At 39.7% G+C, this 27,170-nt stretch overlaps 1 protein-coding gene across 1 annotated transcript in view; it reads left to right on the top strand.

Annotated features, from left to right (window-relative positions):
• The window catches only part of LOC121859533 (snake venom 5'-nucleotidase-like), a 65,772-nt gene that overhangs the window by 14,249 nt on the left and 24,353 nt on the right, over positions 1-27,170 (top strand). The window contains exons 3-4 of the mRNA XM_042356411.1: positions 20,473-20,670; positions 25,253-25,457. Coding sequence (XP_042212345.1) covers positions 20,473-20,670; positions 25,253-25,457 — 403 coding nt within the window. The remainder of the gene's footprint in view (positions 1-20,472; positions 20,671-25,252; positions 25,458-27,170) is intronic.

Here is a 27,170-nt window from a genome sequence, read left to right as displayed (position 1 = left end):
ACAGAACAATGCGCAAGTTGGTGTGGTAATATGAATTTCAATATCAATAAGGAAAGGATGGGGGGGGATTCGCCATTGCAAAATTTAGATCGAAAGGTACAGCAATGCAGCAACATACTACCACGCATTACAGGAAGTATAATCAAACAACTCTCCTTCACTGACACTCTGATGATGAGGGTAGTAGTTTAGTAGAGATGGCACATATGCATTACCAAGGCCAAAGATACAACATTGATATTTGGCCATTATATGAAGTGTATTTTCGACAATTACACTACATAGATTTCCCTCCATATCTTCGTATTTTGAAAGTAAAGAAAAGTTTGCACATTACGAAGCCGGAGGTGCTAAAGGGGACACTGACGGGCAAAATTATATGAAATTTGATGTTATCTAACGAGTCCTGAGGGAAACAGTTATTATATCGCCCAGAAAAGTTTGTCATTTGATCTTCCTAACACACTTCGATGGTATTATTAAAAATTTTCTTGTATTTATTTTATAAATCCAATCGCTGTAAACAACAAATAAGTACGGTTTACGACAACGTGGCTCGCTGTCTCGTTATGACGCGAGTTCCTCTCTCAAGGTCGAGAAATACGTACACTTCCAGCTTCACCCCGCCCGTAGGAGAACTCCGCCATTATTGAGTAACACATTCTACCTCCCTCAACTTTCCCTGTGTCACTTCTGATCAGTTTCTCGGTGAAATGAAACTCTTCGTCTGTTTGCATATCGCTGTACTGAAAAAACACAGATGGGTTTCAAAATAATTTTAATGGCGAGAATCTGACAAAAAGTTGGAACTGACAGTCTTACTCTGCACCACCCTGGCGACCTCTTGTCCTGTCCTTCACACTCTCCACGCTCACCCTTGTCCTGTCTTCTGTATTCACCCACTGCCTCACCGGTACATCCTTATTGATAGTGACACCTTTTATACCCGGTGAGAGTCCTCCAGGTCAGTTTTTTTCTTTTTATTCATATGTCCTTAGTGTGTGTGTGTGTGTGTGTGTGTCAGGACCTTCACCGTCAGCTGTGTTTATGTGAACCCATATGGAGGTTACGGTTAACTGAAATGTTTTCTCTGCTGTAGAACGGAGAAAGCGAGATTACATTCCTGCATTCACTTATAGTTTTCTTTATTAATACTATTCCTAAACATCTTTACTAATACATCTTCCTTCACAAAATTTAGATACATATATACCGTATATTTTTGCCTAAACATTTTCCCATTTAAAAAATATATAAATTTTACCTGTTGCCTATATCATCCCATAACCAGCGTTCGGAGATGACAGAAATCTTTATTCAGACATTTTGATAATATCCAAATCATCATGAGTGTTGTAATAAAGGAGAACAATCAGTTTTCAACTCAGAGGCAAGAACAAAATTTCCTTTTTTTTTTAGCTTTAGTTTTCTCGGCAAGTTGGGATTTGTTTATTCTTAAAACTGATTCTTAAGTGAAGCTTACATTAGTTTTTGCTAGGTTAGATTAAGCTACGTTCTGATATATTAGGTTATATTACGTCAGGTTAGGTTATGGTTGACGACATTATCATAACCACTCATGATTAAAGAAAACAGGTTTGGTTCCTGCTAACTCCTCTCTCACGCCACTCATCACCAAGGACTGAGCCGGACTTAGTGGGGGGGAAGCACAATGCATAATAACTATACTACGCAAACATATGATACAGTACTCCCTAAACACACCTCCATTTCATTTTGTCATACCCCAAATATATGTGAAACTCGGATATATTCTATAATTACTTAAAAAATTACACAAAACAGAGGATTTCTAAATTATGATATATTTTCGATGTTAGAACAAGGATCCTGTCATAAAGATCCAGTCCTTTGTCTATTGTTACGTGTTTACTGTGAATAACAACGATAAGAGGCCAAGAACGAAGACGCTTTGATAAATACCAAAAGGTTGAGAAAATCAAGATAGAAGAATGGCGACGAGGGAGACGAGCTTTGATTACGTAATAACAGCTTGTTTGTTTTGATTCTTGGGTCTCGCCAACGTGATAACAGGTGCCGGGAACCTGTGGCCACACCTTAACACTCCCGGCAACCAGTGGCCACCATAACACAACCAACGGCTCGGTAATAACACTGACACACACACTAGTATGTTAGGTTATATACGTTATAATCCACATCAAGGTTATATGCTTTATAATCCACAACAAATGTCAACAACTGCGAGACATGGCATAACTAAAATGTCTATCGAGTTGGTCTTTGGCCCTGTAGAACCTATGAGCTGCCAAAAAACAGCAGAAAAGCTGCAAGTGGGGGAGGCTGGTAGTGTGTGAGGGAGAATACAGTTGTCTTACCATGCAGGGCTCATTGGTAGCTGGAAATGTTGGCAAAACAGTCATCTATAATGACTACCAAGATGTCAATTAGATAAGGCGAGAACAGAAATGAGAACCTAACCAAGAAACACATTTTAAGACCCAAGTTTACAACAGTTTAAGATACAATTTGCCCAAAAAATCCTCAAGGCTAACAAGTTTTGCAAAAAAGCTACACGACACTGCACTCAGCTGCTTGCAAAGTACTGTAATTGCCAGTCACTTAGAACCTAGTCATGAGTCACAAACTTTTGTACTACTTTTTTAAAATAAAGCAGATGTGGTATTTACTAATCTGCAATACGCACGCAGAAACCTTAAGTGTTGAAGCTTAATAATATATAAGATAACATTCACTGGAAGAACATAAATGCGTTACTAAATCTCCTTTTCATTTTTATTTATCCTTGGTAATGGAAACCTACTGGATATAGTATTCCGTAAAATGATACATTCTCAAAATCTTAAGATTAGAGTAGCTACCAAGGGCATCGCCACTCAAGCAATAGTGATGACAATAACAAACTTTTATATGACATTCCGTGACGGGTGTTTCTTTTATATTCTAGCGCGTCATTGTTGATCCTCTGAAGATTGCCGGGGTGTGGATATCCTCACACAATCTGTTGGCCATACAGCGAGTACGTAACGCGGGACGTGTCGCAGCTACTGATGTAAATTACGGGTCGAATACTGCTTCTTGTTTCCAAAAGTTTTCTCTGAGAGCCCTCTTGATGTTTTCAGGTATACTGTATAGAGAACTCCATTATCGATGCGAGATAGATTTTGCACACACACACACACAGCACGGTAAAACTATGATCTTGGTGAAGTTGGTCATTATTAACATCAAAATTCCCAGTTATTTTTAGCTTATAATGTTTCCATCGCCAGTCAATATAACAACCATGGAGATTGATCACTATTTTTAATTTAATATTGTTGATGACCAATAATACGCACGTAAAGTCCTTGATTGTTCAATCTTGTAATATGATAGATATAACATTCGTGTATTCGTAAAATATGTATTCGTACAATCAGACAACAGAAGAACATAGAATAAACTGATGAGTGATGACTTTTTTGACAGCTATATGCAGCTCGTTATGTCACTGTCGCTGACGTGATCATGAATCCTATCAAATGCAGTTAATATGACCTTAATTGTTAGTGTACGATAAACTAGTCTCAACTAAACCTCATTAAATTTAGCTGAAACTTCAACTCTATGCGTGATCTTGACGGAGAAAAATTACTTACGCTGGTGTAGCGCTGTACGTGACTTGTTAAACTTTTTTCTTGGTGAATCAACAATGTCTCTTTCTAGACATCCATTAATTCTTATTTTCTTACGATAGAAAACTTTTGAAAATCATGGCTGAGCAGAGAGTCACAAGAAGAATTTTTGCTATACAATACTTGAGCACAATTAAATATTTGTCTCATTACTGAAGCGCTGAGTGCGTGTTTATGCCTCACACTATAGGTTACCATCCTTCAGCGCCGCCGTTCATCATCTTATGTTTACCAGCGTACCAAAGCGACCCGCCCTAAACTGTACCGCCGTATGTGACTGACTTCTTGTAAGCTGAAATATTAGGAAATAATACTATCGAAGTTAACGTAAACACGAATTTATTAACACAGAAAATCGATTTGTTGTTTTCCACTTAACAGTATGCTAACATTTGATAAGGAGGTGCCTTGAAGCTGATTGGCCCCACCGGAGCTAGCCATAACCCCCCCATCAGTGGAATAAAAAAAATTAAGAGCTTAAATTTAGTAACGAGATGCGGATGGCCGAGGGGATGATCGTACACCATTCCAACATTTCTAATTACTAATAACTCTGCAGAGATTGAGGTTTTGGTTCTAGAGGTGAAGATGTTGATAGACACATCTCTAATGAAGGTTCTTCACTGTGAGTTAATGAGTTTTATTTACTCATTATTTTTTTCAACTAAACACGACTAAAATAAACGGGACAAAAAGAGGAAGTAGAATAAAGGTCAATGGGGATTAAATCGTGGAGGCTTATCATTAGTAAAAGGTCAGAATGCAAGATGAATAGGATTTCTATAGTAGGAGAGGGGAGTCGAGATTATAAGGAAAGGTCAAGTGAAAGGACAAGAAAAGTTAGAAAAAATATTAAAGAAAATGATAGTAACAGGGCGAATATAAAAAGGCTCAAATCCAGTTACTACGGCGTTATGCTTGGTGAGGAGCGTCGTAGGGAACCTAGTAACGTTTCTACCAGTCTCGCCTGACAAACGTGCCCAGTCCGTTCACCCCCATAAAAAATGTTGGCGTGAGAATGGCTACTGTATAAGGCCGAGTGGTTTGACCCCATTGTTCTCTTGTGCTTTTAAAGGAAAATGGTTTGTATTACATTATCGTGTTGTCTAACTGAACAGTGTGTGTGTTAAATTATGACGGGACATTTTTTCTTGATGTAAGGGTGATGTTTAAAATCTTAATGCTGTGTGATATGATTATGGCAAAAATCTATGTTGAATCGTGCAATGCTACATCTGTTACTAATGAGAATGTATTTTTTTTAGTAACACTCACGGTAACCAGGCTGGATGCATCCCACTCAGCCATGTGTGTGAGGTCTTCCTGGAGATAATGATACTTATCTGGCGCTAAAAATTGTCTCTCATGGGACCGAGGCAGTCAGAGTAAAGGATCTACAGAGAGTTGAGTCATTTGCACTCGAATGAATGGAGTTGTTTGTTGCTGAAAGGTCAATAATGTATAAGAATAAAAGAGTGGTAGCTAGTATGGAACCCTGAGGAACTCCGAAATTGATGAGGTATAGAAAAGGCCACCAAGAACTCTGCACTCTGAGACCCGATAGACAGGGTACCATTAAAGAAGGATAGGCTGCAGAAGGGCAATTCTGCAAGTAAGGATCCGCGCCAAAATTTGTCAAATGCTACCATAGAGTTTTTCCACTGCTGTCAATTAATTAATGGATTAAATGTATGGGGAATGACAGATTAGAAGTACAGTATAGCGGTCTCTACGGTGGTCATACTGTTGATTACTGAGTAAATTGTTATATTTAACAATTGATTGCCGTTTCAAATACTTTTGCTATTGTTGAGGTGAGGGAAACAACTATAACTTTAAGAGATGGGTTTATCACCTTGTTTGGGGGCTGGCTAAATGTTGGCATCTTTCCATGAAGAGAAGACTGACGTGTGAAGAATTTGGTCAGAACAGAAGGAAGCTCATTGGAACACTCTGACACCAGGACAATCACACCTGAGCCTGGAGACTTCTCAATTTTCAGAAAGCGTATGATATATATATATATATATATATATATATATATATATATATATATATATATATATATATATATATATATATATATATATATATATATATACATGTTCCAGAACCTCGTTCGTTATAGGATTAATCCGTTCCAGGCCCCAAATACAACCACTTAACACTGAAAAAATTCTGTGGAAAATGTAAAAAATACGGTACTTTATCTTACCTTAGTGTTATTCAGCATGCAGGTACCCCTAAACACTGGCACATCACTATCACTTCCACTGGGAGTCTTGGCTTTAAGGTCCTCAAACAATTGTCTGGCCTTCTCACAAATTATAGCTTCACTAATGTTACCACCTGCCATTTCTTTCTCCTTTATCCACACTAAGAGTAAATTTTCCATCTCTTCAATCACATTACACTTTGCTTTGCTAAGTCTAAAGATTCCCTTAGCCACTTGCACAGTTTTTAACTCCTCTTTATTCTTCAAAATCGTACATATAGTCGATTTAGTCATCCCATGTTCATCACTAAGTTTCGCAATGCTTCTTCCATTCTCACGTTTCTTTATAATTTCTTTCTTAGTTTCAAGGGTTATTAGCTTTCTCACTCGCTTTGAACGATTCATTGTTACAATTGTATACTTGTATAACAAAATATTTATACAAATAACTCTATTTCCACATCAAAAGACGAAATTTCAACAATAACACTGGTACACAATGAGACAAAGATGGCGCCTGACGCTCTTGTTGTGGGTCGCGGTACAACAATATTCATGCGCCAGGTGAAGTAGTCCCGTATTCATCCGCGTTCGTTGTAGCATTCTCAATTTTATAGGTAAAACCGTTCGTTATAGGAATATTCGTAGTAGGATCCGTTCGTTATAGCATACCCCACTTATATATATATATATATATATATATATATATATATATATATATATTTTTTTTTTTTTTTTTTTTAACATCTTGCCGGCCAACGCTTCTACCATCACCAGACCCACACGAGGAATTATTTACTCATCCTCTGGAAGGGTGGAGTTAGAAGTAACATTTTGAAAAACCATTTAGCCTTCTGGGGGTCTGTCATTACTGAACCATTTGGTTTATTGAGAGGTTCCCCTGGGCAACCATGAGTTTTAAATTTAAAATAAAAATCTTATTTATTTATTGCAAAGATCATAAATAATTGTTCAATAAATGTCTTGAAAGGAAAACTAAATTAATAATATCGTACAATTATTTTAACCATGTCAACACAACCGAGAATATATCTGGCATTCCCATAATAGCTGTTCCAGTCTAATTTATTTCTACTCACACTATAGGACTTGCAGTACATTTTTGAGGGCACAACTTAAGGGAGCTATCGAGGACGTGGTTAACGCCATCAGGGTGATATACTTAACCGGTAGAAATAACAACAATGCATGTTGACACCGTGACGGGAAAAGATATGTCAGAAAACGTAAAATAATCGAGGAAATAAAAGAAAAAGAAGGCGAGTCTTTCTAATCAAGACTGGCTTTGTCAACGTAACCTAATCCAACAAGGCCAATCAGTATCTTGTCTAAAATCACCCTATAAAAACACGACCTTTCAACACAGAGTAGCCTACGGACGAAAGTATTAGCCCAGTGATTCATCCACGCTGCTCCAGTCAGCCGGGGTGTGCTAGGTTGTAGGGCGTTAACCCGGAGCTCTCAGATTGACAACACAGCACGAACCAACAGACCCTAACCTTTGTTAAGTTCGGTGAGATAAGATTAGCTAGGTTTAGATTCCAACACACAGTAATATGCTTTTTGAAACATGGAGTCACACCCTCCAACCAGTCACAGCCTGACATATCAACATAATTTTCGTCTGGATATCAATAAGGAGTAAAGCTTCTTTTAAGTAACATCTCGAACGTGAGTAACTGAAGAAATAATAATGTAACAATAGCAATAATAACGTAAATAATAATGATAATAATAATAAGGCGAATGTCAACAGAACCAGAAACGCCACACTGTGACCTGACAACACCATAATAACTTTCCTCTCCCGCCCGACCATTGAAAAACCGGACCGGCGCCCTGTAAATGGTCTCCTAGTGTTAAAGGTTGGCTTTTATCGTCCCAGCTGACCTTGTTAACCATGTCAGCGAGTTCAGTGTACATGCAAATCTGATCAGGTCACAAGCACGTATATATCTCTTAAATTTTAATGGTTGATAACTAATGTATTTTTACTAGGCTAGTTGTTGAAGCTCACTAATACACTATAACAACATATTCAGTGATATAAAGATAAAATTTATAAAAATAAAGTAACAAGGTTCTCATCATGCTTAAAATAACGGCTGCATATTAAACAATAGATACCCGAGCTGACTGAAGGAGACAAAAGCGTTAAATAAAGTGATTTTCTCTTAATATTCACAGGTTCAATAAAATCTTCCCCAACACAGTTCAGTTATTGAAAACTCGAAAATACTGAATCTAATTAACACATTTGGGGCCAATGATGTTAGTCATAAAACTCAAAATGGGTTGTGATGCCTCTGGGAAACGTCACACAACCAACACTAACATGTAATTAATTAGTCATTTATTTAATACTGTGAACTTTTACCCTTCCACCTTTTAGCCTGTAGATGAAACCGTCAGAGGAATTATTTTCAAGTTCGTCCAACCTGAGGGAGGAATATTAATCAATGTTTTTATTTCCTGGATGAGGAAGTCTAAATGAGACATCTATGGGTGGTCGTCATCCTGAGGCCTCGCTTCACGTCACCAGAGGGCATTAAGTGCACTCGATATCAAACTATATAATTTGCGTTGGTAACAAAAAAAAATAATAATGCTTCTGCTATTTGTTTTAATAATTTCATAAACAATATTCTCATTAAGATAATAATATTCAATAATATATAACAGGACTACAAACAACAAACGATTTAAATACATTTATTTTTTATCAGTAATTTTGAAGCGTTAGTAAACCGCGACCACAATGCCACTCTGACAGAAGCTGTTCTAATGATCAAGTGGAAAGCTACTGTAATATTAATAGTATAGAGTAGATAAAGTCAGATGCACCACACGTGAGTCCCAACAACCAGTAACTGAAATATTGTGTTTATAGTTGCGGGTCTCTCATCTCGTGTGTGCAGAAATCTAGAATAATGCAAGATTAATGTTTGGTTGACAGAGTAATGGAAACAAGATTTTTTTTTAAGTTTAAACACTTCTGATTTACTCGTCAAAGTCCTTTTCATCAGAGGATACTGCAGTGGTACCGCTCAGGAGAGTCTTACACGTCACCATAGCTGCTACAAGCACTATGGCATCCCACTGAGTTTATCGCACAAATTCATCTTATTGATTTGCACTGCGTTTTAGATTTGCAAATTACAGTTCCGCGCATGTTTTTGGCACAGGATAATGTGACTGAAGATGCATGGTCTTGGACCAGCAGCTGCACACAATGTGCTTGCTTAAAGATGGGCTCGTCTGATGTGAAGAATTACATAAGAATGGAGAAAACTGCACGGGACCTATTCGCCCATACTAGCCAGTCCCGTTTACACCCAACCCCTATCGCTCATATATGAAGCTTCCCAGCGTGTTCAAGTTATTGTGATGTTTGGTAACTTGTTCCACTCATCCACCAGGTGGAAGAGCGTCTGGATTCTTTTGTCGTTAGAGTGCAACTCGCAGAGCATCTATTGATAATTTTGTAAAATCCTGTGAAGAGAGCTGCATCACAAGCCTCCCAGCATCTGCCAAGGTTTTCATGTTCACTTTACTTTTCCAATATTCATGAGTAGACCAAGGTTGTCTAGAAACACATGCCATGGTGTCTTCTGATGCCCAACAAACTGGTTTTTGGAGTCACAGCCTGTGACTGCGTGATATACAGGCAGATATATGAAGATATTTGCAGTTCCCTGAAAATACTGTGTATTGGAATGTACAGTATCTAGGGTTTGACCTGGTGCAAGAGGATTTCCAAACTCCAGTGACTGAAATATGATCAAAGTGGTGTGCCAGGAGAACTGGGACGTGTGTCCCTGTACAGGACAACCCGGCCTGGACTACATGTACTGATTGGGAGATGATCCTCGTGTCAGCTTTTTCGTGTGTAGTTCATGGCTTCCTCAACCTTACCGCACGATGATTTAGCGATGGTACGATCAAAAAACCCACAAGATGTGACCACGACCACTCTACCAGCCAACCAGAGTCTGCATTGCTCATTCAGTTCATTGGATAAGAAATCAACGAGACCGATGAAAGTTTCCCATTGTTGTGAGAGGCACATGGCTGTTATCAAGTACTTCGTGAATTGGCCGAAGGTGACGTTTTACACGCTTTGTCCTTGTCAACCCCTTTATGAACCTTCTTTATAATGGTCCATCACAACATTTACTGGCGTGTCAGTGAATGACTGTGTAAGTTCTTCACAAATGTGTCTGTTGGGTCACCAAAGGTGTTAAACCTACTTGGTTTTTCAATGCTCTGCACAATGGTCATCCCATCAATGATACAACATGTCCTCATGTCTTGGCCTTCAGCGGTCAGCTGTTTCATGTCAACAAGGTAAACTGATCCCATCGGATAGTTTGTGTGTTCATAAATGCATTCCACTGTAGCGTCCTTGTAAATAATGAGAGGTGCACATCTCAAACCCTTTCTCTTTCTCTCTGTTTGAAAGAATTGAACAAATCTAATAACTTCATATACTGTTCCCTGTATGCAAATGTAGGACTGATAGCAGACACCGATACAAAATTCTCCAAAAGTGGTTTGACTGCATCTGTTCCTGATGTGTAATCAACATTCTTTTCATGTAATCTTCCTTGAAACAGTTCACCATCTTTGTTGTCGCCTCATCCATATGGACAGTTGACAAGTCCTGCCACCACATAAATTTTGGTCAATACATTCGCCACAGAGCTTCAAGCACCAATTTGTGGCGTCTAGCTGTTCGGTTCCACTGCTTTTCGGAGAAGCTGCTTACTAATGTTGACTCAATGTACAAACCACACCACTGTCCTCATAGTTCACAGTACTGACCTATCACTCAACAAGTTCAGAGCCATCCGGTAACCACCCAGACGGCGGACAAGGTCTTGACATAGAGACTGTGCGCTCATGCTGGCTCCTTTGCTTTGCTTTAAACCCCTTCATCAAATGGTGTGAGTGTTACGGTGAACAAGGTACTATGAAATATCTTAACATTGGCAAATAACTGTCTAGACTGTGTCATAATCAGCTACTGGAGGCATCAATGATCGGCGGCGGTCCTCTTTACAATGCTGTCACTTGAATCCTGTGAAGTTTTCCCTTTCCATCGATTCTGCCTTCAAGGATGTCTGTAAACCTAACCTAACCTCCCTGAAGCAAGTGTTTCTGGGATGAGTTGTATTTGTTTGCAATGAATCATTGCATTTGATACTTAACAATGGTTACCTATCCCTTGAACTCTTCAGTGTGTCCAGAGACAAACACTATCTGCATCTGTTTGCCTGGTGGGTTACTAAACCCAGTCCATTGTACTTTGGGAATAATATTTGTGTCATGTGATGGAGTAAATGTGATGTTCTGTGAAATGCTCATCACATTTGTCATCTGGACATGATAGAGGAACACCTCAATTTCTTCAACTCCATGAAGTAAGTATTTGATGTAAAGGTCCACACCTGTTTGCTTTTGACCTCCAATGTACACCTGGAGCATCACGTCTTGGTACCGGTGCACTGCCGGGGATGATGCTCATTAGCAGATGTTTTAGAGTCACACATCTTTATTTGAAGTCAATGAAGCCAGGTTTTACTATACAGGTAAAATGAAGCGCAGCACGACGCTATGTTCCATTTAGGACTTTTCTCCTCCAGTTGATCAGTCACAGAATACAAACTCTCTAAAGCATCTGCTTTGTTATCCTCCAAATATTTCCAGCGAATGGATAAAGCTTCCTTGACCTTTGTAATTTCATTGCGTGATGCAAGTCTAAGTGAAGGTGAATCGTGCAGAGAGTAACGTGTACAAGTCCAAGTTTGTGTTACTCATAGCTTTATTTCTGGCATTTTTCAGTTTTTAACTCTGTAAACAGATAAGATAAACAAAATATTAGTCTCCGAAGGGCAAGTCTACCAATCTCTCCACCTTATATAACCAAATTAATTACAGACCTATTATTATATTTGTAGACACATGGCTTCATAAAACAACTCCTACAATCTACACTACATGATGGTACAGTAAGAGAACATAACTCAGATATATATATATATATATATATATATATATATATATATATATATATATATATATATATATATATATATACAAGTTAGAACTGAAAAGTGACATTAGATTAGATTTTTTAGATTGCCCCCGAGGGGGCTCGTTTATTGGGCACCCCCTTACATCCTGTGCAAGGTGAAGCGCAGAAGCGTTTACAGCGCCCATCTGGGAAGCATGCGGCGTAGTTCATGCTTGCCTTTATGACTCATGCATTAAGGGCGTAAAAGTCTGAAGGGTCATGGGTTTTGTCAGCAAGTCACATAAAGTGACAGAATGATGAGTGTGTGGGGGGAAAATTCCCGGTACATTTCATCTGTTTATAGCAAAGCGTGGCAGGTCCCTAATAATGTCAAGTGCCAGGCCTGTCTCAAGGAGGAGGGATATATGGTCAGGGAGGGAAGAGGTGTTGGTAACGGCTGGGGACCTGTAGGAGGTCATAGGGCAAGTGAGGATGTAGTGAGAGAGGGTGACCCCAGTGATCTAACACGTGGGAGATGAGCACCACCCAAGAATTATTCAGTATTATATATTTAATGAACTTAAGGTGGTGATTACTTTTACTCCCTCAGGTTGGACGAAAGTTTATAAAATGTCACATCTGCCGCCAACTTTTTATGTCTTATTGCTTATTTTTTATTATTTTCTTGAATACAATAGACACCAGACTTTTGACTTTATAATAACAATCGAATTTTATTTTATGTATATTATGGCATCTAGTTTTTACTCATTCTATTTCCTTGCATTGTAAAGTTAACCCCAAAACTATCTCTACGCCGGGTGATCGATATGTTCCAGAATGAACACTGCGACTCCTGTTGTCTCGGTAGGGTTGTCAAAATCCTTCGTCTATGCGTCAAATTTTTTCAACACAATTTTGTATATATATATTTTTTGTTTTCTTTTTCTTTTTTTTAAGTGACTGTACGTGTGATGAAATGCCAGTAAAATTAACATGGAGAGAAAGATTTGTTACATGTAAAGCCTCCATCTAACGAATTACATAGATATCAAAGTCCATTATAGCGAGGGTCCGTTATCTATGAATCCCCCTCAAACGAATAATATGAAGATAGAAGTTCGTTATATGGAGATTTCACTGTAAATTAGAAAGTTCTCACAACAGATCAAATCCAAAACAAAAAACGGTGAGAGATAACAAGAGGAGGAGGGGGAGGGGGGGGGACTCTTTCCTCTTGGTGACCCGTCAGTCCTCTTACTAACAGGTGAATTGCACTGTTAATTAATTGGGGAAGTTAAAAAACCACACACACACACACACACACACACACACACACACCTAGATTTCACTCACTATTTAAATTCTAGCTGCAACAGTCAGCTCTATGAATACTTCTCTTGACTGTCTGACATAACATTCACCCCCCACAACCAGTCAGCGCTTGTAACTGGTTCTTAACTGGATCCATTTTTTTGTTGCCAGTCACCCGTCATTAAAGACTTATGCAATTTGGGTATTTTCTTTTTACGATTTTTTTTAATAATGAAAATTATGGTGTAAGTATGGTGTAGAGGGTGTAAGTGTGGTGTACGGGGTGTAAGTGTGGTGTACGGGGTGTAAGTGTGGTGTAGAGGGTGTTAGTATAGTGTAGAGTGTGGTGTACGGGGTGTAAGTGTGGTGTACTGTAAGTGTGGTGTAGGGTGTAGGTGTGGTGTGGGGTGTTAGTATAGTGTAGAGACTGTGACCTTGTTGTAGAGAGTGTGACAGTGGTGTAAGGGGTGTGGTTGTGGTGTAGGGGGTGTGGTTGTGGTGTAGGGGGTGTGGTCGTGGTGTAGGGGTGTGGTCGTGGTGTAGGGGGTATGGTTGTGGTGTAGGGGTGTGGTCGTGGTGTAGGGGTGTGGTTGTGGTGTGTTGTTGGGGTGTGGTCGTGGTGTAAGGGGGTATGATTGTGGTGTAGGGGGGGTGTGGTCGTGGTGTGAAGGGCGTGAGCGTGGTATAGAAGGTGTAGCTGACAGGTTAGGGCGTCATCATTCCTCACTTAAGCTTCCGCGTTAGTTTCTGGTGGTGTGATAGCCGTCTCATTCCCGCGCTCTTTTCCATGTTTACATCAACGAGTGACCCATTCTGAATTCCTGCCGTTGAAAGTCTACCTTGAGTCATTTAACCTTTTTGCTGTTATTTTGTTTTTTATCGATATCTTATGTTCGTACACATTACAGATAAGAGCCCAGTGACGCATGGTTTGTAATCATTATCTTTTAACATTAATTAAGAAATTCCTAGTGTTTATACCGAGTAGATTATATCGGGAACGTGTAGAAAAGGACTTAGGCAGAAGATAGCGTTACTATGGGGAGCTGGTAACTAAAATGCGTTGTTAGTCACTGGTTATTTCACTCTTGCCATAGCATTAGCCACTTCATACGGCAGAGTGTATAGCGGTAAGACATTGCATAATAACGATTTTATTTTAGAGGATACCTAACCTAACCTAACCTAACCAAAACATTCCACCAAACCTAACCAAAACATTAACCAATAGGCTAATAAGTTCCGCCCCGATGTCATAACCTTAACCAAAGAAGAATTTTTAGAGATCACCTAAAGAATCTCCACCTTAGCTAATTTCACCTTAAGATTAACCATCCAAACATTATTTGAAAGGGTGAGGTCAGGTTAGGTTAGGTCAGCGTTAGGTTAGGTTAGGTCAGCGTTAAGGTGATTAATTTTCGGGTGAAATAAGCTATGATGGAGAGTCTTCAGGTTATCCGGATTGAATGATTACATAATCGGTTTGCATCATCAATTTGTATCTGAAGAAATCTGCTTGGTGGGCAGTGTGACAGCTGAGTCCCTTGGTGAATGTCACTTGACTAGCGTACCCCGTCAGCGCTCACCTCACACCACCAGCTGACTCCTGTACCTTTGACGCTGAACTTGCCAAACCTCCTTCATTATTAGGGAGAAGTTTGTAAAGGTAAAAAAAAAAAAAATATTCCACCAATCGGATAGCCTACACGAGCGCGTCATAATACTAAAGGCGAGTCAGAAAATACATCGTAACTGGACACATTCTCAAAATTCTTCAGTTTTATAGAAATTTAAACATAGAAGCCACATATAACAGAAGAGTTAGATGCGAAGTAAGGTTATACTATTGCGTCAAGACTGAAGGAAGGAAGGGGGTAGTATGATGCTGTTTATCCGTTTGTGTGCTTCAACAACTGAACTCTTTAGGTGTGTAAACTACGTCACTTCATGCACGAGATAATGAGGATAAAAATTAAAGAGGATATATTCCGTGATGCGCGAGGAGGTAAGCTCGGCTCCACGAAGGCGCCTGATGGTATGACGAAGCAGGAAGTGTGGGCCACGTGGGACGTGTTTGTGCGTCTGGAACTGTTCACTGTGATCCGTGAGGGACTTTAATTTACACGGTATTGTTAACCGGGAGAGAGAGGTATCACGGTGTGAGAAGTGGCACGTAGCAACTTGCACCATCAACCTGCCGTGTGAGCAGCTGCGTTCATTAGTCACGTACAGTAGAGTACAGTACAGTACAGTCAACCTATAACACAGTCAGTTCATATATTATCAGAGGTGTAATTAGGACAATAATAATATACACCAAACTTCAGAAATAGTTGACACTCGTGGCTAAATTACTATAATGACGAACTTTTCTGACCGACTTATTACTAAGAAAAATGGTATACTGTGTAGCAAGAAGAAAGATCAAATATGAAAATGATGGCTAGTTATTATGTGAAAAAGTCCATTAGTTACTGCTTCGAGATGAGTTGTTTTGTTCCACTGTTCCAGTGTATCATACATCTGTAGTCTTATAAAACGGTAGATCAGCTTCCATGACGGTAACGCTTCGTAGACATTGAGCATTGCATTGTTTATCTTGGTCCGACACGAGATACGACCAAATGTGATGGTACTAAACAAGTTTTATTCTTAAAAAAAAGACAGTATTTTAACCGCGTGCTTAAGATAATGAAAGTGGGTCTCATGAGCCTGACGACCCGTTAGGTTAGGGGAACTGTTGATACAGCAGACAAAAGGATAAGCTTTCGGTACACAAGGAAGCATTGTAGACGGCACTGCTCTACCACCTTTCACTTCTCCGATGTAAAGTTAGGTGCCCTTCACCAACCGGATCGACTGGTGGAGCCCAAATATAAGATGGTGTTTTTCACCTACATTTAACCGGTCATAATGTGATGTTTTTAGATACCATTAATGTTGGATCTTTTGTATTGCTCTATTTGGGGGGCGGGGGGCGGGGGGGCGGCGAGGGGCGGGGGGGCGGTGGGGGCGGGGGGGTTAATATACAATTCGAACAAGGAAGCTCCAGCCAGTTTACTTTTGCCATTACAGTATCGTCAGAAGTCAGTATTACTCAAACTCGTGTATAAGAAACTGGCATATGTCAATGATAGTGTAGTTTAACTTGTATATTCCTGCCTTAATGTCAACTTTGATGTCACGGAGAGGAATTACCGCCATTCTCGATAATCCATCCCGTGACAAACCTTTCCTTACGCCCCTCTGAAATAGTTTGTCAACTTCCCGGGTTTGTGAAATTATGTACAGTATACTGAAGCCAGTGACGAGGAGACATTGTTGTTATGTTTTTTTGTTTTCAGTGTATCTGTCTCGGTAGATCTGTAAACTAGGCAACAATTAGTATAGATTAGGGAAAAGTTCTTCCTGAAGGAGACGTGAATGATGGGCCATCTCCTACCACGTCACTGAAAACGTGATGGATACTTAGTGAACACTCCTTGACGCCACAGACTGATGAGCGTGTCAGTGCCTCGTCGTCACTATCGAGTGTGAAACGCCGTCACACTTCCCCACACCTCTCAGTCATTTACGAACAAGGACAACACATTAGTGGCCCTTTTGATTACACTGGCTGGCAAGGCATAAAACACCTACTATTTACATATTACATAAACAAGATATATCACCATATGATTCCTATATACGGAAAATAATAACAAAAGTTGTGTCGTTACAACTTCTGATACGGTGCCAAGTTGAGTCAGTCAGGCGTGTACCAAGTCGATGAGATCGATTCTTTATACAGACGTGAACGATTTACCTACAGATGAGCAACATTATGCTGGAAGACACTCGATTTCTCAAAGTGACTGCTCCTTTAACAGCTTGACGTGTTGGTGGACGAGTTATTAATTTCCTGAAGGCTCATTATGTTATATATTAATCACAAGCCGAATGTAATAGCGTCGTTCTACTGACACTTATGAGTCTGTTTCTCCCAATAAAACGTCAAGTAACATTTTCATAACAAATTCGAGAATTCGTTTGTATTCGTATATCACAAAGTTCGTAAAACACAAAGTTAGACAATTTCACGCACCACTACGTTCGTGAAACACAACTGCAATTATCATTACGTTCGTGCATCACCTCATGTACTGGACCATTACGTTCATGCAACACCTCACATACTGTACCATTACGTTCGTGTAACATCTCACGTACCATTACATTCGTACAACATAACTCCACTTACCACTACGGTCCTTGAACATAGCTTCACTTACCACTACGGTCCTTGAACATAGCTTCACTTACCACTACGGTCCTTGAACATAGCTTCACTTACCACTACGGTCCTTGAACATGGCTTCACTTACCACTCCGGTCCTTGAACATAGCTTCACTTACCACTACGGTCCTTGAACATAGCTTCACTTACCACTACGGTCCTTGAACATAGCTTCACTTACCACTACGGTCCTTGAACATAGCTTCACTTACCACTACGGTCCTTGAACATAGCTTCACTTACCACTACGGTCCTTGAACATAGCTTCACTTACCACTACGGTCGTGCACTACAGAAAAAAAAGTGTTCGCCTCAGTACCAATGATACAATTACATTCCTGTAAAAGACCAGGTGGTGGCAGCGCTTCAAAAGGCCCAATAAGTCGTGATTCAGTCTCAGTCGCCCTCTACCCCACCTGATGATGCCACGAAGACCTTACCATTCACCAGCACTTGACAGCGGCCACCAAGACCTCCCACTCTACCACCAGACACACGACCAACTGGTATACTCTCAAATGCGCATCAAAATGTAAAACTTGTAAGTGGGTATTCTATGTTCCTATAATACGCTATTCATCAGCATCAATATTACACATTTGAAAATCATCTATTAGAGATAATGAATTACTGAACTAAAAACGATTCTACTTGTAAAATAACGTCACGTCTGTACTCTTGGACGTAAAACTGATGACATATGTTCAACCTCGTGTAGTTTCTCACCATTTTCTGTAATCAAAAACAAAAGCTAAGATTTGATATTCTTGTCTACCCGAAATGTTAACTTTTATTATTCATGAGGCTAGTGAATGATTATCAAACTACGTGAATAGAGTCAATACTATCTAATTATATAACTTATATGTATACTAATTATCACCTTAGAAAACAGCGAAGAAACCAGTAAAAACAAGAACCATTAATGCTTTAAAAATGAAGACAGATTTAAATGATTTCTCAAGACTTACAAAACCAACCTTAAACTTTCTTTGATTCTTGTGTTTTTAAAGAAATATACACGATTGGTTTCAGCTTCTCAAAGGCGATTAATAAGCTTTAGTAGTGACCACCGCGTGTGTTTGTTTCTCCTCCCCTGACCAACCACGTCATACCTTTGCGTGCCTGGCATTCTAATACAGCCACGTCATGTCATGCCCCGTGCCCCCCGGTCACAGCAACTCCTGAGATATTGTTTTTTGTCCATTTTTCTTTTGTTTTTGTTTGTTTTATCTTGTTTTTGTTCGCTTTTCTCTTCGTTTTCTGTTGTTTTTGTTCGTTTTCCTCGTCATTTTATTTGTTTTTCTCTTATTTTTCCTCGTTTTCTTATTTTTATTCGCCTTTCTCTTGTTTTTGTTCGACTTTCCCAAATAAGTTCTAACTGATTGGAAGGTAAATAATATTAAAATAAAAAAAACAAATATTGCGAAATCCTTTAATGTTACAGATTTCACCCTGAGACTCTATCCCAGCCATTATTTATGTGACAGCTCTTTCAGTGAGGTACACAGAGCAGTGAGTTGAACACAAATCTACTGTAATGATTCAGGATGTCTGTCTTTAAATGTTCGTGCTTCAACTATTAGCATTACTTGTATCTTTTTATATTTATATCCCTTCGTTCGTCTGGTTCTTTCAGTATCGAGGGTCTTAGGTACCTCGGTCACACACACACACACACTTATCACGTGATTAACTTCGGAAAACAAGTACTGTAGGTATGTGTCTAGAGAGTAGTCACAGGTAACAGCGGCCCACATCTGGTATGGCTCGCATCTTGTGGTGCTAACAGGTGAGAGGAATACTAGAACAGGTACAGCGTGTTGTGACGACTCGGGTGGTGATGACATAATGTTGGTTATATGTGTAGGTAAAGTTTGTTTCTTATGTCGTTCTTATAATCTGTTAAGGACCTGATGTTGATATAAGCAGAACAGTGGACAGGTGCAAGGCGTCAGCTATCAGGTAGTCGTAAGAAGTTCACCCTTAAGCTCTATCAATGAGACATAAATAATATAATTCATCAACGTCTGGTTAATAGTTGTTGTAATTCTAGAGGATTCAGCCGCTGGAGTTTGTTGTTCGATAGTCCTCTTGGCTTCAAAACCAAAAGGAACTGACCAGCGAATCGACGGCGTCAATATTGACTTATAGAGTAACAGGAGACATTGTAAAAATAGAGCAAGAGGAAATTTTATAAACTATGGTCATTTGTAGAAACTTTATCCGTAACTATACTCAATATTTGGTTCGCAGGGTAACAACTCAATTAAGCAGTCGGAAAATATAGCTACGAGCATCTGAACTATAGTTTGGGGGGGGGGGGTGGATATTATAGTCTGTTAAACTATCTATTCGTGGGACTTGTTTTTCTACCTATAACTGCCAGAATACATTTATTTCTACTAGAAGGAATAATTTAGTCAAGGCAACCCAAGGCGTCGTTGATAGCGCTGTTATATACCTTTTGTCTGTGTAGCAGCGGCGGCTTCAAGGCTTCGTTCCCAAAACATAACTCTAAGGAATTAACTAACGGCATGACCAGTGTTGATTTTATAATGCCTTCTAGCGCTACAACAACTAAGGTCTTTAAGCGAATGTACGATGATGACGATTTAGTGATCACAGGAAGAACTAACTACCCAGATTAATACTTGATCTCACCTTGAATAACATCACGACAGTTTCACCCCAAAGAAAAGAAAATATCAGGACTGTATTATAGACTTGGCACCAAACTGCACATCGCAAATAGATTAAATTGTATTAATCACGATTTATGTTGTATTTTTAAATGAACTTAGTCTTAGTAACGTAAAAGTTTATTTATAATTTGTACGTTTTTGTGAATTTTCATATAAACAGATATCAATTACACATGAAATTTTGAGAATCTTGTCATAAATTTGTCACATAAATAAATCCCAATAAATTCTTTCATATTCCACAGTCCTTCGGTAACCACGAGTTCGATGACGGTATCAGTGGCGTGGTGCCCTTCCTGGAGAACGTAACATTCCCCGTCCTAGCAGCTAACATTGAGGACTCCCAAGAACCAACCATCCAGGAGAAATACGCGAAATCCGCAGTCTTCACCCGAGGAGGACGCAAAATCGGTGTTATTGGTTACGTCACTACAGAAACCATGGTGAGTGGTGTGTGTGTTTAGGAGTATTATTTTTTGGTATTAATTTATCTTTACAATTTCCCCATTATCCTGGTTTTACGTTCCTAAATTTCCCCATTAGCCTTTTTCTATGTTTACAGTTTCCCCATTATCAGTTTTTCTACGTTTATAATTTCCCCCTTTATCCTCGTATGTGTTTACGATTTGCCCATTTAATCTTCTCCATGTTTACAATTTTCCCAATTATCCTCGTCTATAGCAACAGCTTCTCCACTTAGTTACATCTCTTCGTGTTGGAATATTCATAACATAATTCCTCTTTGACGTATTGCCTCTTATACTAGGGAAGGCCAAGTCTGCAGTCTTCACCCGTCTCTCTGCAAGACTCGTCGTCTGAATTCATCTCATTTAGTATTCATTGCAAAACAAAACCTTAAGAGATGAGAGATAGAGAGAAAGAGTGAAGAGAGCAGACCTGTACTGTCTGTGTACAATGTTTACCGTCACTGTATAGGCCCAAGCCCCAATAGTCTACGTTCCATCCTCCGAGTTCGCTGGGAAGACAAGAGAACACATGCCAGTATTCTCGCTGACACCAACTGTAGGAGCATCGAGGCTACCATTACCCATGAACAACTACGTTGGACTGGCCATGTTACCCGTATGGACGACAGTAGACTGACAAAGCAGCTACTTTACAGTCACCTGACGAATAATAAACGTAACGCCGTCTCCCCCACCTGGGAGACGATTCCTCCACATCGTAACGCTTGGAGGATCACTACACGAGAAGGTTTCAATACTCCAGAGTTAGCCCGACTGCAAACCGAGGCAGACAAGCGCCAACGCCGGAAAGACGCTGCCACCGCCCCTCCCGCACTCGATGTAGCCCTCCACGTGTGCAACTCATGTGAACGATCCTGTCGGTCCGGTATCGGCCTCTTTAGTCACCTCAAAACTCACCAACGAAGGTGACATCCCTGACAAGTCATATCATTGTATCATAGCTGGATGATCGTCATACTCGATTCCGAGTGACAGCAAAGTAGTAGTAGTAGTAGTAGTAGTAGTATGCCCAATATACCTACACTGTCTATGAACATTGTAAACTTATACTGGGTATGTACTGTACACTCCCTCCAACAGGTATCTTAAACGAGTGTGAGTGGAACAATGACACAACGGACGAAAGAGTTTGACAACCCCCCGCCGTGAAGACACCTTCGGAGCGAATGTTCTGCAGAATCAATGTGTATAACGATATTACTAAATAAATATATACCTATCTATCCAAGGCGGAAGAGTTAGAGAGAAAAAAAAACTAGAAATTGGCAATAGCAAGAAACTCCCCAGCGTTCATGAGTGCATATGATACCTTGCGGCAGTTGGGAATACCAGAAGAAAATTCACTATGTTCGTTATTGAGAAGCATCCGTAAAGTGCTAATATAATTTATAAGTAACAGCTATTTTAATAACCTTGATATATACGCGAGTCAATAACCTCGATATATATAATTAAAACGTATTAAACAAAAGCTTCCTAGTGTTGAGAAACGGAAATAACATCGGTGAAATTAACCTTGATAATTAACGTAACTACGAAACACACATTGAAGTATATATTTTTTTTCTCTTAATATTATGATCAAAATTTTCCGGTTTGTATATGGAATTAACAGGGATTTCCCCCCAGACTCTCTCGCCAGGCCACCAACTTGTGTGACCGGTTTTCACGTTCGTAATAGGTTCTACTTTTTTCACATCATTCGTTCCATTTTTTTTTTATTATCTCCCGGAGTACTGAGGTTAATATAGTACAGTACAGGTATTCCTATTTCATGTCAGTCTGTATGTTAACTATTTCCATTGTTATTTTCAGGTGTAATTTAATATATTATTATTTTTATTAATAATTTACTTATGTCTGTTAGAGGATTAAATATTATCATTATTCATTTCCCGTATAATTTAATAATTTTTTTTTAACTTTTTCTTATACCACACACACACACACACACACACACACACACACACACACACACACACACACACACACACGAAGAAAACTGTAAACAACAATTATATTTTTGGATAAAATAAGTCAAAGCACAGTAGAGAAAATCACATATAATAAACCAGATGTTAATAGAGGCGAGACGATGAATATACCGATTCATCTATCAAGGCTGTTGTGTGTGTGTGTGTGTGTGTCTGTGTGTGTGTGTGTGTGTGTGTGTGCCCTACATCTACCACCACCACTACCTGAAAATCATTACCCATGTGTTGAACACCTTGGAAGCAGACATGTGTTTTGAAGGACCCACTTGTCCACTGTCAGCCGTGTGTGTGTGTATAAACAGCCACCATAAGGCCACACCCGTCTGCCTCGACACACTATGACCATCAGGTTACGTTTGAAGGTTTTTATCTCGTGTCGTGACGGCCTTGCTTATCACTGCCTCACCTTTGCCCACCTTCTCCTACCTATTTCGATTTCATTCCTCTATTCTTCATTTGGTTTTCTATCCTATCGTCTCCTATTCGTTATCCATACATTCTCTTATTTACTGCCTCTTCTCTTTTCATCTAGCCTTCCTATTCTTCTTCGTTATTGGTGCTATCGCCTCTCCATTCATCCATTTACTTCATTCTTCTTATCGGCGTCTCTTTCTTTGAGTATGAGTGTGTGTGGGTTTTCGAGTGTGAGGAAAATCTTCGAGTGTGAGGAGGGTCTTGAGTATGAGGAGGGTCTAGAGTGTGAGTTCGCATCATTACTTCTCAGTCGATTTCTTAATTATAAGGTAAATGGTCAAATAATTAATAAATGATAGGAGAGAGAGTGTGGTTATAACTGGTACATTAAAACCTCCATCTAACGAACTACATAGAGATGAAAGTACGTTATATCGAGGGTCCGCTAGATGTGACACCTCCATCTAACGAACTACATAGAGATGAAAGTCCGTTATATCGAGGGTCCGCTAGATGTGAAACCGCCATATAACGAACTACATAGAGATGAAAGTCCGTTATATCGAGGGTCCGCTAGATGTGAAACCTCCATCTAACGAACTACATAGAGATGAAAGTCCGTTATATCGAGGGTCCGCTAGATGTGAAACCTCCATCTAACGAACTACATAGAGATGAAAGTCCGTTATATCGAGGGTCCGCTAGATGTGAAACCTCCACCTAACGAACTACACAGAGATGAAAGTCCGTTATATCGAGGGTCCGCTAGATGTGAAACCTCCATCTAACGAACTACATAGAGATGAAAGTCCGTTATATCGAGGGTCTGTAGATGTAAACCTCCATTAACGAATTATATGAGATGAAAGTACGTTATATCGGAGGTTTCACTGTTGTTCACCTATGATGGTTCAAGGTGTGTGTGTGTGTGTGTGTGTGTGTGTTACCTGTCGACGCTGCCTTCATGAGACAAAATATTCCAGCGGTTCAATTAATTCATTTACTTCTTGCCATGCCATCTTTCATGCCATTTACTTGGTTGCCATCTTTCCCATGCCATTTACTTTGCTGCTTCTTTGCTTGCCATCTTTCCATGCCATTTACTTTTGGTTGCCATCTTCCCATGTCATTACTTCTTGGTTGCCATCTTTCCCATGCCATCACTCTTGGCCATCTTTCCCATGTCCTTGTGCCATCTTCCCATGCCATTTACTTGGTTGCCATCTTGCCATTTACCCATCTTTCCCATGCCATTTACTTATTGCCATCTTTCCCATGTCATTTACTTCTTGGTTGCCATCTTTCCCATGTCATTTACTTCTTGGTTGCCATCTTTCCCATGTCATTTACTTCTTGGTTGCCATCTTTCCCATGTCATTTACTTCTTGGTTGCCATCTTTCCCATGTCATTTACTTCTTGGTTGCCATCTTTCCCATGTCATTTACTTCTTGGTTGCCATCTTTCCCATGTCATTTACTTCTTGGTTGCCATCTTTCCCATGTCATTTACTTCTTGGTTGCCATCTTTCCCATGTCATTTACTTCTTGTTGCCATCTTCCATGCCATTTGTCCATCTTCCCCATGTCATTTACTTCTTGGTTGCCATCTTTCCCATGTCAAATACTTCTTGGTTGCCATCTTTCCCATGCCATTTACTTCTTGGTTGCCATCTTTCCCATGCCATTTACTTCTTGGTTGCCATCTTTCCCATGTCATTTACTTCTTGGTTGCCATCTTTCCCATGTCAAAACCAGAGGCAAGGTTCCACCGATTCCCACTCTGTTATTTCCTCTCCCACACTTCCCCCTTTTCCTGTTAATTTCCCCCATATTTCGCCAAATTTACGTTCGTGATTTTTAACCTTAATCTCTGTGAGTGTGCCTCCTACCCCTCCGATAAACTAACCTTATGTTAACTTTATTTAATAAGTACCACGTGATAATTAACCACCTTATCTCCCTATAGGCAGCAATAGGATAGGTTAGGTTAGGTTAGGTTAGGTTAGGTTAGGTTAGGTGAAATATGCTGGAGGGCTAATCTTCACATGATCCTGATAAACCACACAGTACAGGAATTCCTAAACAAAACCTTTACCTAAGAAACTCAATTACGCGTTGCTCACCACCAGATAATCTCTGCACCTGGGAAGCTCAACATCACGGACGAGGCAACGGCTGTGAGGAAGGAGGCTAGGAGACTGAGGAGTGAGGAGGGCGTGGAGATCATCATTGCTCTGGGCCACTCCGGCTTTACGAAGGACATGGAGATCGCTAAGGCGGTGGCGGAGGTCGATGTTGTGGTGGGAGGACATACCAATACCTTCCTTTATACTGGTGAGTGGAAGAGGAAGACGAGGGGGGGGAGGTGATGGGGAGGAAGAGAAAGTCCTCAAGTACCCCTGATTCAATGTAGTAATTATAAAGTTCATGATACAATAAGCCAGGTGGCCTGAAGCCTTTGACAGTGTCACATTCAATAATATAGTGTTCAAGTGAATGCTTTGAAGGTTTATCACTAACATAAAAAGTATATTAAACAATGGTTTCACACGTGCTGATAGCTTCCACAAAGTTTACATTAATATCAGTCTAATATCATAATCCAACAATATGCTCTCTCTCTACTTTACAAATATGCTTCACAAATAGATTGCAATATCTTATGACTACCAGAAAACGCTGGATTACCCTTACAACCTGTGCGTTTTTCACGATACAATATACCATGTCCTTCACGGTGAAGGACATGGTATATTGTATCGTGAAAAAACCCACACCAATAATACCCAGAGAGAGAGAGAGGGGGGGGGGGTTGTAATCGGGAGAGGCAGTCATAATCCGGGGTTTCAAAGATTCACACAGTAATATTCTCCCCTATAACACCTTCAATATCTCGCTTGAACATGTAACATCAAAACAAAGGCTGAAAATTTGTGTGCATACATTATGCCTCGACTCACGGAACTAAACAGGACCTCAGGGATTCGGGCGCCAGTGAGCGTGAATAAAAGGTTTGATTATTACCAATTACATCCAACGTACTGTAGGGAGATACATAAATTCAACAGTGTGTGCTTATATGTTTATCCGTGCGTGTATTCGTGTCTGTATCCGTGCGTGTATTCGTGTGTGTTCGTGTCTATATTCGGGTGTACGTTCGTGTCTGGGAGATAAAAAAAATGTCTTCTCAACTTCTCTAAAAATATCTGGTAAGGATTCTAATGTACTCTTGTCGGTGATGGATTCCAATCAATTATATTACGTAAGATACATCACAACAAAATCTGGGGAAAAATTACTATTTACTATTACTGTTTTCTGGTCATCAAACGAGTTAAGGAGTTGTGGATTCTGTTGCGTCTTTAACAAACTCCTACGCCTGATAATTAATACAAGCGACTACGACACTCAGTTCGGACACTCAATGACTTTTATCATACTAAAAATTAATCTATCTTTTCATATTCTTGGTGACTGATGTAATACTAACTTAAAAATACAAACTAAAAAAGATCTGAGTTATTTAAAGCTTAGTAATACATTATAATATTAACATTAACTCATATAGTAATGTTTGTTCCCTAAATGACGTTATGAGACAGCATCCATCCAGGGCCGATATAGTCTCAGGGCATCGTCGAGGGCATCTAACCCTACACAATAGACTACCATGGCTTGAGTAAGAGAGTGAGAGGCGTTGTCACAGCCCCTGTTCGTGAGGAAACAGAAAACAAATTGATAACCGATTCTAGGTGTCCCAGGTGCTCCGGCCCAACTTAATGAACACACATGCCTCTGACAATTTAAAGATCACTGTGACACCTTAACAATGTCCATGAAAATTTGAAATTGACCATTAAAAGTGACTAGGATGCTAATTATTAGTTTCTGTGACAGTGCCTATGCCAATTCGAGAGGAAAGCCCCAGGAATTTAATTTAAGTTTGAATACTTTTGTTCTACCGAATTTGAAGTTATAATGAAGGATCTGGTCTTAATGTGTGTCATTCATGGTGTTTAGGTCAATTTTATCGTAGTGAATGGGATG

Source organism: Homarus americanus, unplaced genomic scaffold, assembly GCF_018991925.1.
Source record: "Homarus americanus isolate GMGI-L3 unplaced genomic scaffold, GMGI_Hamer_2.0 scaffold7626, whole genome shotgun sequence".
Taxonomy (NCBI): Eukaryota; Metazoa; Arthropoda; class Malacostraca; order Decapoda; family Nephropidae; genus Homarus; species Homarus americanus.
This window is presented reverse-complemented; position numbering and strand designations above follow the sequence as displayed.